The sequence below is a fragment of the Anomaloglossus baeobatrachus genome, chromosome 2 (genome assembly GCF_048569485.1).
Source record: "Anomaloglossus baeobatrachus isolate aAnoBae1 chromosome 2, aAnoBae1.hap1, whole genome shotgun sequence".
Lineage (NCBI taxonomy): Eukaryota > Metazoa > Chordata > Amphibia > Anura > Aromobatidae > Anomaloglossus > Anomaloglossus baeobatrachus.
The window spans coordinates 142,094,798-142,108,355 of record NC_134354.1 but is presented as its reverse complement, the minus strand read 5'-3'; the positions used below and the strand labels follow the sequence as shown (position 1 = coordinate 142,108,355).

Below are 13,558 nucleotides of genomic sequence, written 5' to 3'. Positions count from 1 at the left end.
AGCTATATCACGCCATCATTGGAGAGTTACTGTGTTCTTACAGATGGGCATCTGATGCATCCCAGGACTTTGGGGTACTCAGTCCCGGGCAGTATATTCACGGGACAGTTCACTGGGTGGCCGTTGCCCGGTTCCGTGACCCTGGGGGTTGCTTGAAAGGGGTTATTTACAGGGGAAATGATAATACAATTTTTGTCGTGACACCATTTGGGAGTTGCGGCTATTTAGATGAAGCCGCTGCTGCACAGTTTCTCACTACTGGGGATGATGTTAATGGCAGCCTGGATGTTGGACCCTCCGCAAGTAGGGCCACGCCCCAGGGGATAGATGATGGTGTCGGGCGCGGAAAGATAGTAGGCCACACAAAGGATTGCAGTGTAACTGGTTTCTTTACTCACTACGTTGTTATGGCTGGCAACCCGATGAAGGCTGGTCTTAACCACTGGACCGCTTAGTTCCAGTGCCGGTGTGGTGACTTGGTGGCTGTCTTGCCCTGCACCTGTCTCTGGTTGGTGGGTCCCCATGGCGTGGAGCATCTGGAGGTCCCCTCCTGGTGGTCTTTCAGTCTTAGTCCATATGAAAGGTAGCTTGGACCCTATGGGGTAAGTTTCTCTGTTCCTGTTCCCCGGTTCTCCTGTTGCTACTGTGTCAAGAACTTTACGGTCGGTGAGGTCCTGGATGGTGCCCTCACCGTGCAGATTTTATCAGGTCTGCCTGGAGCATTTTCTTGACCTAGGGCTCTGTACGTCGTTGGTGCTATGGTTCCGGGAGTAATCCGCCATACTCCTTCGGCAACCACACGCCTGAGCCTGAGAGGTCACTGCTACACTCTCCCATCAGTACGGTTACGTCCGTCTCCTCTCACTTCCACTTAATAACTGTTTGACCCATCCCCCCTGTTTGTCATCTAGGGGACTGGATCGGTTCCAGGTCTAGGTGGCCATCCATTGGATCCATCCCTAGCCTGTCACCAGTCCTTGGGAACGGGAAAAACAGGTATTAAAATGAATGTTTTGGTGTTACTGGCACTGGTCTTCTGGTTCCTTGGGGGTAGGCCCTGCATCCTTGATAGGATGCAGTTCCCTGTAGCTCCTGATGGCTTCAGGGGTGCTACACATCTCATCTATACCACCCCATCATTGGAGAGTTAGTATGTTCTTACAGATGGGCATCTCAGCTATACCACCCCATCATTGGAGATTTACTGTGTTCTTACAGATGGATATCTCAACTATATCACCCCATCATTGGAGAGTTACTGTGTTCTTACAGATGGACATCTCAACTATATCACCCCATCATTGGAGACTCACTGTGTTCTTACAGATGGGCATCTCAGCTATACCACCTCATCATTGGAGAGTTACTGTGTTCTTACAGATGGGCATCTCAGCTATACCACCTCATCATTGGAGAGTTACTGTGATTATTTTTTGCAACATGACGGAGAAAATAAATTTCACATTTATATCAACAATTTCTCTCCATTACCTTTGCTGGAGTCAGAAGTACAAGTCAGTAGTGATTAAATCAGCCTCTTGAATTTCCCACATGACCTGTTTTGCACATGCATTAGTGATTCTATACCATGCCTCTTTGAGCATGTTGATGCTTCGGAGTTAAACAGACCATTGTTATAATTAGCAATAGGCAGAAGTTCACGCTTTTAACATCCAGGAGGCATTAAGTCAGATGAGATTATTTGCAAATATTCAGAAGAAAAAGAAAACATAAATATACTTGAGGTTATGAAGGACCTAGCTCTCCTGTGGCTATGGGATTTTAGTAGGTACTTGTCTTTCCATTATGCTATGTTCGTGTAAAAGCTGAGAACTATTCATGGAGCGATGCTGCTCTTCACCTACATTCTCTGTGCAGACTGCAGTTTTACATTCAGCATTAAAGCCTGTTGCTAATCTCACTGCTTCTCAGCAGGACTGAGGACAAAGAAAGAGTAGCACATTCCCCTTTTGATTTACATGTTACAGACTAGAGGCTATGGCTGAAGAAATAGGCTGCCAATGTATTCATCAGTATTGCCAACATTTCTGTCAAGCTACGGTCTACATGCAACCTCGCACAATGTGCAGGATATACTGATCCTTCCTATAATTGATTTCAGATAACAGACATTGGGCAGGATCAGCCCTTCCCAGTTTTCTTAATAGTAATTGCTTAGAAATGAGGAATCTCACTGCAGGGTTATCACATCACTGCTAGGAGACTCGACTAATGCTCGGCAGAGCTTACGTGATGGTAACCACCCATGGCACGTCCGTTTGCGTTTGTTTGCTATTTCCTATATATTAGTGGCTGTAGAACACAATTCATCCTGGCATTCTCTTTGTCATGAATCAGCAAGAGCCATGGAAGAGAAGCCACTGGGGAGCCTGAAATGGGGGTGGCAGGGAAAGGTGGTAAGGTGAGTAAAAGTGTGAATTCAACGTTGGGGTGGAGGGCTCTAGTGCCAGTTCCCAAAGTGTTTCATGGTGATTTATTCCTCTCTCCTTGTATTTATTTCGCTCTTAAAGGAGGGACAGCCCCTGTGGCAGTTGATTCAGGGAGGAGTGGCCGGAGAGGGGGGAGGATAGGGATGTGCTATAGATCATGCTGCAATAGAAGACAGCTTCCTGATGTATGGAGCTTATATCTTATTATTTGGGAATTGCTAATGTGAGTGTTCATTCATTCATTCATTCATTCATACCATCATCCTTCTGCATATACTCCTCTTCAGCTGCAAGTTTGTGAGCCCATTTGAGTAGTCCTTTTCTAAGTAGTAAACCTGAGGCATTAGTGTTTGGGGAGAGGGTGTTTGTGGTCAGGGCTATGTCTGCAACCCTGCATTTCACAATTATGTGTATGTAACCACAGCTTTCTTGTATTTCAGGTGTTAACTTGCTATATTTCAACGTCTGAAAATGCCAGCTCCTGATGACTACTCTAAGAGGAAATTGCAGCTGCATACAAGAGACATAGAGAGGATTGGGAATAGCCTAGACGTTTCTGGCTGCTAGAATTTTTGCAGTCTTCTCAAGTCATGTGTTGACAGTCTATATAATCGCCTGAGACCAATGAAATACACAAAACTGTATCTATGCGATGATCAAGCCTCTTTAATGATGGAATTCACAAATTCTCGTTTATGGCTGAGACCTCATCAAAGTAGTGGAAGGAATTTAAGACCAAGATTGCATGGAAAAGAACACTGCAACTTTTAGATGCATCACATCAACAATATCAAGCCCAGCGGATTTATTTGACTTGTAGCATTTGTTTGCATTTCATAGAAATTCTACCTCTTGCTACAGAAGGAGACACAGCAATGGGACTTACGTAAAGTGGATTGTACTTTCATTGACAGACCATTCATCCTGTTTCATTCAGCTGTCTTGCCTCTTTTCTTCTGTCTTCACAATGGTCAAGTAAATCATCTGTGTTGACCCTGATCCTAAAAATGGTTCAGGCACTAAAGACTGGCTTTTTTCAAAGCCTGAAGAATTCAAGACATCTCTTCCTCATCATGAGCAATTAAAAATCAATTCATCCTAGGGAGTAAATACAGCAGTGGATGTGACTGTTCAACACAACTTTCAAGATTGTTTTCTAATTACCTGATGAGTTTTTCTAGACTAGCACACCTATTTAAAAACCACAGGGTTGCAGACGTTGGATTTGGTTCCTCTGGTCTGCCAGGCATTGAAAAGTCAGAAAAAAAAATGATATTTCAACTAAACCACATATTTGCACAGAAATGTTGCCTTAGTGATAGAGGTAGATAGAGAGATGCTTTTGTCCGTTGCATCACCCTATTATTAGTTTTGCTCTGTATGCAGCATTTTTAAGTCTATGTTGAGGTTTCCTATGACTAGGGAGTCTCTCCGCATGTTTGTTATCCCTGATGGTCCTAGCCAGGCTCTGGGAGAGCCTCAGATCTCAGCCTGTGACTCTCCCCCTCCTTAGCTCCCTCTGCACTAGGATGTTGCGGAAGGCTCTGCACAGGGGGCTGAGATCGTGCTTTTCAAGATTGGGCTTTTTCATTGCTAGCCATCCAGTGTTTTTTGTATCAGCCCCAGTGCTGATCTCAATCTTGCTGGGTGCTAGTTTTAGCAGGTATAAGGTTGAAGAGAACATTGAATATTTGCTGGCCCCTAAACACAGCTTAGCCAAAATAGAGAGGAACCTGGTTGATAGTCTATTCCCAGTTAATCGATCAAAACACCGTCTATATTCTGATCTCCAAACACCTGGGAGGTATGGCAGAGTCATCATAACATCATCCAGGAGAGCAAACATGTTGGACCAACACCACACGGATCTCATTCTGAAGGTAATTATGCTGCATAGGCTTGCTTCTCCAACCACCTGTTAGCACTGAGCTACTTAGCATTTTAATACTGCTCTCTAGAGATAATGGGCAACAATGTCAGCTTAAAAGATGTTGGGAAGTTGTTTTTTATTTGTCCAATGTCTTTTTAGGGCTTTTTTATTCAACAGTTTCTTCTTTTCAGGAAATGCATTTTATAATTTACTAGTTAATTAATATGGAAAATGTATGTTAATATTGGAGTGATGTTCCCTAAGGTGACAGCAAAGTAAAAACAAAATACCCTACCCTTTCTAGAGGGTCTAGAAATTAAAATTGGCATTAAGTGGGAAGCTGGTGACTTTCTACTAATATCAATAAGCAACAAGTTATTTTTCGATGAGCCGTTGAAATAACACCACCAACAGATAGATTAAAATCATCAAAATTAATAAATTCTAGGCTAGCCGAAAGTAATTTTGGTCCAGACTAATGTAATCAAATATGGCCACTATTGATTAGAATAAGTATATTTGGAATGGTTTGGGCCATATCTGTTTATATTTGTTTCATAGGCTCCATTGTAAATTCTAGTGTCTGGTGGTGTAGTGTGGTATCTGGTGGTCACTGGTGGCAGAACATGGTGGCTTTAGTTAGCCAAGACACAGTTGTTCATTGTAATCAGACCTTTCAACAACTTTTAGGCCTCATTCTCACAAGACGGATCAGAGTTGATGTGGCCTTTTAAAGTTTTGTGTTTTCTGTCAATAAGTTTGTTAAAAAATGTGTAGTGCTTCTGTTGTACAATACCATGAGTAAAAGCAGAGCAGATACCCTCAAAGATTTATTTACAAGGAGTCAATTTTTTATATTTTCCAATGACTTTTTATTTAACAATTTACCCTTTGCATGTACAGATGTTGCATTTTACACATTCAATGTTGTTTCTTGTGTAAGTGACTATTACAGAGTTGTGCTTTAAAATTTAACATAAATTTAAAGTAAAATTAAAGGACAACCAAAAATTGGAAAAGTCGTCTATCTTCTCAAAGATAATAGTCAGTATGCATCATTTATGGCAGAACTGAATATCTGTCTTGGGATGTCTTATCTGAACAGAGAGTTAATCTTCTTAAAAAGATAGTGGTTTTTTAAAAGTTTCATAGTAATTACCGTACATATATTCCCATAAAACAAATATCCTACTGCTTTTTGGGAACCTCTGAATTTTATGTATATTCTTTGTCCGCACCCCCAGACCGACACCCTTACACTTTCTTTTCTAACTCAGTATGTCAGAGATGTATCACTTAAAGAAAATGTATCACTAAAGAAAATCTAACGTAGACATTATTAATTTAAAATGAAATGTAAAATGTCAGTGTTCTGAATATTTTGGACACATACATAGATCCTGATTCCGTGATCCGATTTTAGAACCTTAATTTCATTGATTTTTTTCCAGTCCCCCAAAACCAAAGTGCAATAAGTTCTCTGATAACAAAATTTATTAATGAGAATGATGGAAGGGAATGAAAAATTACATAATGGAGTGAGCAGATTGATAGCAGCGGAAGTAACATAAGTCCTCAGGCTAGAGCGGAATAAATCAGAGCAACGTTGAAACAGCACAAACTTCTACAAATGTAATGTAATAAAAAGAAAAACTGCAGAACCAGAGGGTAAAAACTAATAAATCAAGAAACAAAATACCGCTAATTTGCACTACTAGGCTAACCTACCATAAATGTGTGGCGCTATGCCTTGTAATTAACGGGAAGTGTCATAGACCTTTCATTTAGCTAATCGGTGGGATTCCAGTTGGACTCGAATCACCCACAATAAATACAATCTCAGAAAACCCATTTTAGAGTCTTATAAACAAAAATGTTCAGTATGTCTCTGTTAAATCAAAAGGCATACAATGATACAATATGGCCTCGTGTACTTCTTTAGCAATCATATCATGCCTGATTCCTTTGAACCCTTTTTTTTTCTTGCCCATAGTGACCAGTCACAGCACAGCTTTCATTTTCCTCAGGCGCAATAAGAAATCAAAGCTGTGCTGTGATTGGTCATTATGGGCAAAACAGTAAGTTGTTTAACTTTTAGACAGTCTCCTAAATGTCACATATTGTTTTTGATGCCTAAGTGACATTGTGTTTGATGAGAAAAAACAGATAGAAACTCATCCCTATTATGTTTTCTGTATGTGTGAACTGTGAAACCTTCAAAACTGTATCAAATTCACAAATGACATGTAAAAAAAAGTACCGTAATAGTAAATTATCAAACAAATAGCTGATTACACAGCAAAGATCTCTTGGTAGATTTGTGTGAATTGCTTTTCTTCATGTGATAGGAGGATAGGAGAAAAAGTCTGCACTACTGGTATTAGATTCAAGAAATAGTATAGGATAGGACCAAGTGGTTTATTCTCCACATGCTGTGAAGTTTAAACAATTTTATCAGAAGAAGAACAATATTCTATTGGAGTTCTCCTGATGAAGAAGTTGTTTAAAGGGGCGTACTAGCATGCTATATGCGCCGACTAGCCAGGGGAAGTAATGCCCTTGCGACTAGTCTCTGTACTCATTTGCATATCATGAAGGATCTTTAGAAATACTTTTTCTAAAGATGTTTATCTATGCTAGTGTATACAGTGACGATGAGACAGGAATCACTAATATGCACCCAGAACTGCTCATGGTTCTGGGTGCATATTGCACCTTGTAGTTTCCCTTTAAACTTCGAAATGCAATAAACCTCCTGGTCCTATCCTATACTATGTCCTGTGGATTTCTTGAATCCAATACCAACAGTGCAGACTACTATTCCTATCCTCCTACTACTTGTTCTACATGGCGGGATCTCACGACCTAAAGGTACTGTAGCAGATGTCATATCTTGAGTCCTGGAGTGTAGATCAGGAAGCCTCCAGAATCAGGTGCAACCATGTATGACCAGGAGTGTAGATCAGGAAGTCTCCAGGATCAGGCCATGATCCTGGAGGCTTCCTGATCTACACTCCCGGTCATACATGGTTGCAGTGAGTGCCTATAGGCAGTGTGTTATCATTTTGGCTTTAGCATTTTGGCTTTCTCTAAGGTTTTTTTCTGTGGTTTGTTCATTTATTTTATCTTGACCACAGTAGAAGAGTTCATTAGCGCAGCGGTAGTATCCTTTCTCTTCTTTCTTATGTTAAGTCACTCAGCAGGAGTGATTGTTATTGCTTGCAGCTTTTTGGAGCTCCTTATGTGGGGTGAATATTTGTAAGGCGCAGATACTTTTTGTATACACAATAATACCTTGAGTCCTCTTTTGTGGGTTAAATAAGGTGAGCAACTCCTTTACCCCTCACCTCAATTTCTCTACTGGATAACACCCTATTGCACTTGGTGTGTTCTTCACTTTCTTGTTTTTATTATTCATTGCACATATATTAATTATTCTTTCTTCACCACAAACACTACATTTTTGATTTATCTTATGCGCTCAGTGGCCTAAAGTCACTGAAAGCTCTAATCTGCCTTTGCTCCTTAGCTTTTGCTCATACTCAAAGCAGATGCTCCTATTTTAGATATCACTAGTGCCCATCTGACCCATTTGAATTCTAATGGGGTCCATATGGCCCCTTGAAGTATCCTTCATTTTCACAAGAATACAGCTTCTTATAATATTGCTTCAGCAGTCAAAATAGACTGGAATGTGCGTAGAGCCTCCTGACGAAAGAATCAGCAGAACCATAATTATTTAAAACACATTCTAATAAGTAACGACTGTCAACTTTGATGTCATTTTCATGCTCATAAATAACATGGGCTTGAATCATTGGATACATGGGATTTCCGTGTGTTTGTGGTGTGATATTGGTATCTCAAATTCATTCAGCAGCTTGAAAATACCGGTTATTTATGTAAATCAATATGTGACCTTCTCCCTAATTTAATGCCATTTTTATACCCAGAAAAATTTTAAGCTAGCCTAGACTTTAGGGGTTATCTGGTGCAAACACATTATCACCTATCAACAGGATAGGTTATAACTAGTGATAAGCAAATACTAAATATTCGAGTTTGGGTTATTCATACTGAATACCAAGTACTATTACAGTATTCGTCATGAATAATGAAACTAATGCAAGTCAATGGGGAACATGAGCATTTTTCTTTAAGATTTCCTAGAAAATTGCTCAGTTTTCCCATTGACTTGCATAAGGTTCATTATTCGTGATGAGTGCTGGAATAGTAGAATAGTATCAGGTATTCGGTAAGAGTAACCTCAACCCGAATATTTAGTATCCGCACTTTACTAGTGATAACTTAATGATCAGTGTGGGTTCACCTGCTGTTAACAGGACATTTTCATCTCTTTGGAATGGAATGGTAATGTGCATGCTTGACCATCGTTCAACTCAATCCCCATGGGAGTTTTTCTGGCAAGTCCACATAGAATGAAAGTTGAGTGTGTGCAATTCTTCTCCATTCCAACAGGGGTAAAGTTGCCCCATTTTGCCATTCGGTGCAGGTCCTAAGGGTTATGAGCAATAAGATATCACCTATCCTATGGATAGGGCACAGTGATTAATTCTTTGCACTGGACAACTCCTTCAGTGAGGTTGATGTAAGAATTTCCTCTCCTTTCAGTTTATCGGTGTTATATCAGTTGCCCAATATCAAATCAATCTTTTGAAAAATCAATACACACTATGATGCAGGTTTGGTTTTTTTTGCATGGAGACACTTTGGACCTTGATTTCAGGCTTTAGCCCTGAAAATAATTTAGTTAGGATACTAATAATTTAAATTTTTGGGACTTTTTTATCTGGGTGTCAGTAATAAGAGACTAAACCAAATTCTTGACTGTGCACCCTGATACCCATTTTATTGCAATTATTTATTTTTTCACATTGCACAGTGTATTCACTTATGGAAACCACCAATGTAATCCATATACATTATCCTCATTTATTAAGCATTACAAAACTAAAAATATATTTCCTTTGAATATGTAATTGCTGAATAAGAAGCTAACTTTACAGACTTTTAGGAAACCAAACTATATATGGGATTAAAAAATGGGCTCCCGTTTCAAATTAGTTAATAATTCTCAATGATCTGTCATGCTGCCAACTGACTGATACATCATCACGTATTATGCAGGTTACAGAACATTTAGCTCATTCCGATCTACCATAAGCCCCTCTTTGGCCAAGCTACTGCAGATGTGCAGTAAACTAAAAAAAATACAGCAGATTAAGGTTAATCTAGATTACATGTTCACAAACTAAAGCAAAAAGCACTGCTCACAATGTGCTTATACTTATCCCCTTAAATCACAGAAAGTACCGAATGTTTAACAGTAGTCTTTACTATCAGTATCTAGATTTTGAGCTATTTAACTTTGTGAAATTTGCCATATTAAAAGATGTTTGAGATATTGCTATATGTACATATCGCATATTTATTAAAGGGGTTTCCAAGTCCCATTTAATAATTTACAATCAGTTGACAATGGTATCACCTACTGCTCCTCTCTTGATCATGGTTCCATGACAAGTGGACAAGTGAACCCTGTAGCAAACCATTGACATGATGATGTGTTGACACCATTGAGTGTACGATAGTGGTCACATGTTGAGAAGACACAAAATAATTTGAGATTGGTTAAAGGGAACCAATCATCAGGATTTTCGTATATAAGCTAAAGCCGGTGCTATACTGGCACAATCAGGCTGCTTATCTACATAAGAACCAAGATAAGAAACACATAATAACCATCATACTTGTTTAATATATGTGTGTCACTCCCAAAGCATGAAGTGTAAAGATAGGAGGAAAAAGGAGAATAATGACCCAGATCATACGAATAAGATAATACAAAGACATCCTCTTAGTGAAAAAGTGCAAAATCTTTATTAAGCATTTATCACATAAATAATTACAAGAGGGAATGTAAAAACACTAAAATTAGCAGAGTAACAGACAGGTGCAGAATGAGAACGCCAGGGAGCACCAAAAGTCAGAGAATCAAGAGATGGGTAGCTCAATCAGTCATATTATGCCCAAAATTTGAACAAAACAGACCTTGTGTAAAGTTTTAATCCCTCCCAAAGTTTGGAGGGGTACAGCATATAACCAGCCCAGTGACAAAGCCATATAATATCAAAAGTGCCATAAACCCATTAAGTATTATTACACAGGCTGCATATTAAAGGGTTAACTCAGCTTACCCATATCCCTGAGACACTGACAGATGGACAGACGCACCTCAACGCATTTCGTGACCTTCCTCGGGGGGCCGTTGCATGGTGTCTGGAAAGGGGGTTCATTTTATAGTGGTTATACATAATCACCATGTGTCCTGATACGGCCGCATAGGGGCGGGATCGCATCCGCATCAGCGTCCTCGGGCAGTTCCCGGAAGTAATGTGGGTACACAATGTCGTCACACTGAACCCGCCCCACTCCGTTCTGGAAGCCGTCAGACAAGAATGCTGACGATGGGATGCCGCCGCGCATGTGCGCCCAGGACAAGGCCATTATGGAAGAGGGCAAAAATGTGGAAAGATCAGGAACGATGCCCCATGAGTGGCACCGTAGTGACGTACATGCTTGCCAAAGTAACGCTCGTGCGCATCCCGCATCACATAGATACCACACGTGATTCACCAAAAAAGTAAAGGAACGCATATTTACATATCTCGGTATCTGGGATTTTCTGTATGGTAGTGGTCACATGTTGAGAAGACACAAAATAATTTGAGATAGTTTAAAGGGAACCAATCATCAGGATTTTCGTATATAAGCTAAATCCAGTGCTATACTGGCGCGATCAGGCTGCTTATCTACATACCATTAATGGTCATCTCGGATGTTTAGGCTTTCAAATCCAAGAAAGTAAACTTTAAAAAATTGTCAGCTTGTTGAGTGGCATCTGCAATGGAGCAGATAGTATCTGGGTTGGTATTCATATGGATTCCGCCCCCCTGCCTGTTGTTCCTCCCTCTCTCTGTTCTCTATGCTAATGTTATTATTCATCTTTTTCATCACTATAAGATGGCATCAGAGTTGGTGCCTCCGCATAGCGCTTATCTCTGGCACCATCTTTGTGAAGATCCTGGTGTCCTGGGGCAGCACGGTGTCCTGGAGTGGCATGGTGTCCTGGGGCAGCCCAGTGTCCTCTTCTACAGCTAATCGCTGCAATCAGCTGTTCTCCACTCCTGTTGTGACTGAGCGTGCTCCCGCAGTCACAACGAGAGCTGAAGAAGCAAGGGCGCATGCGATGCCCTCTCAGCCACAAGACTAGAATAACAGGGGTAACATCATCTTCATAAGGATAGCGCTGGAGATAAGCGCTATGTGCAGGCGCCAACTCCGACGTCCTCTTAGTGACAAAAAAGATGAACAGTAACATTAGCATAGAGAACAGAGAGAGAGAGAGGAACAACAGGCAGGGGGGCTGGAATCCATATGAATACCCACCCATATAATATCTGCTCCCTTGCAGATGCCACTCAAGAAGCTGACAATTTTTTAAAGTTTACTTTCTTGGATTTGAAAGCCTAAACATCCGAGCTGACCACCCATGGTATGTAGTTAAACAGCCTGATAGTGCCAGTATAGCACTGACTTTAGCTTATATACGAAAATCCTGATGATTAGTTCCCTTTAACAGTTACAATTTGGGAACGTGTTAGCATGGAAATGATTGGATTGATAAGATGACTAATATTCATTTTGGTATGTATATACCAATGTGAACTGTTTGTAAAACATTTCATGGGGCTAGGACACCGCTTAGATTTATATTGGGTGGTTTAAGTATGGAAAGTCTTCATGGAAAGAATAGTAGTAATGAAATAAATTTCCATGAAAATAGATTTGCATGCTAAGTACCTTTTTACAAGTTCTGGTAAAGTTTTCAGTCAACTACTGGAGTTTAGAAGCAACATGGACAACCATTCTACAGATCCAAGCTCAGTTATCCTTTTTTAGCAGGTACTTCTTGTCTAGGATTGGTCTCCTGTTATTTTTTGTGGTATACTAACATTGTGAGCTATTATTATTATTATTATTATTATTACAGAGCCATTTATTCCATGGCACTTTATCTGTGAAAAAGCGGGAAGCTGTACATGTGAAAAAATGGGGGGCATACATAGACAAGTACAATAGTTCAAGGCACAGACAGGTACAGGAGGAGAGAGGACCCTGCCTACAAGGGCTCACAATCTACTAGGGGTGGGTGAGGATACAGTAGGTGAGGGTAGAGCTGTTCATACAGTGGTATAGCATACTGAGAGTTACTGTAGGTTGTAGGCTTGTTGAAAGAGGTGGGTTTTCAGGTTTCTTTTGAATGTTTCCATGATAGGCGAGAGTCTGATATGCTGTGGTAGAGAGTACCAGAGTATGGGGGAGGATCGGGAGAAATCTTGAATGCGATTGTTGGAAGAAAAGATACAGGGGCAGGAGAGAAGGAGATCTTGTGAGGATCAGAGGTTACGTGCAGGTAGGTACCTAGAAACTAGGTCACAAAATGTATGGAGGAGACAGGTTGCGGATGGCTTTGTATGTCATGGTAAGTGTTTTGAACTGGAGTCTTTGGGCAATGGGAAGCCAGTGAAGAGATTGGCAGAGAGGAGAGGCTTAAGAATAGCAAGGAAACAGGCGGATTAGGTGGGCAGAAGTGTGTAGGTTAGAGGGAATTGATACAAGAGTGTTAGAAGGGAGGCCAGAGAGCAGGAGGTTGCAGTAGTCGAGCCAGGAGATAATAAGGGCATGGACTAATGTTTTTGCAGATTCTTGGTCAAGGATTGTACGGATCCAGGAAATATTTTTGATTTGGAGTCAGCAGGAGGTGGAAGGGGATTGGATATGTGGCTTGAAGGAGATGATAAGCATGCTAAATTCCTTTCTACAAGTTCTGGGAAGGTTTTCAGTCAACTACAAGAGTTTAGAAGCAACATAGATCAATTTTGGTCCACATTCTACAAATCCAAGCTCTGTTATCGTTTTTTTAAACCTGTCCTTGTCTAGGCTTGGTTTTCTGTTATTTTCTTTAGGTATACTAACATTATAAGCTACAGCAATGATATGCATTCTAAATACATTTTTACAAGCTCTGGTACAGTTTTCAGTCAACTACAAGAATTTAGAAGCAATATGGATCAATTTAGGTCCACATTCTACAAATCCAAGCTTTGTTATTTTTTTTTCAATATATTCTTTGTGTCTAGGCTTGGTCTCCAAT

The 13,558-nt window shown here is 40.4% G+C and overlaps 1 protein-coding gene across 2 annotated transcripts in view; it reads left to right on the top strand.

Annotated features, from left to right (window-relative positions):
• The first annotated feature begins 2,173 nt into the window (after window positions 1–2,173).
• The window catches only part of PTCHD1 (patched domain containing 1), a 274,943-nt gene continuing 263,558 nt past the window's right edge, over window positions 2,174–13,558 (top strand). The window contains exons 1-2 of one of the 2 annotated variants that reach the window (XM_075335404.1): window positions 2,174–2,422; window positions 2,891–4,330. In XM_075335404.1, the coding sequence (XP_075191519.1) occupies window positions 3,902–4,330 (429 nt within the window). In that variant the 5' untranslated portion in view covers window positions 2,174–2,422; window positions 2,891–3,901. Of the gene's footprint in view, window positions 2,423–2,590; window positions 2,674–2,890; window positions 4,331–13,558 lie in introns of those variants that run through there. The other variant, XM_075335403.1, reaches the window with a different exon arrangement.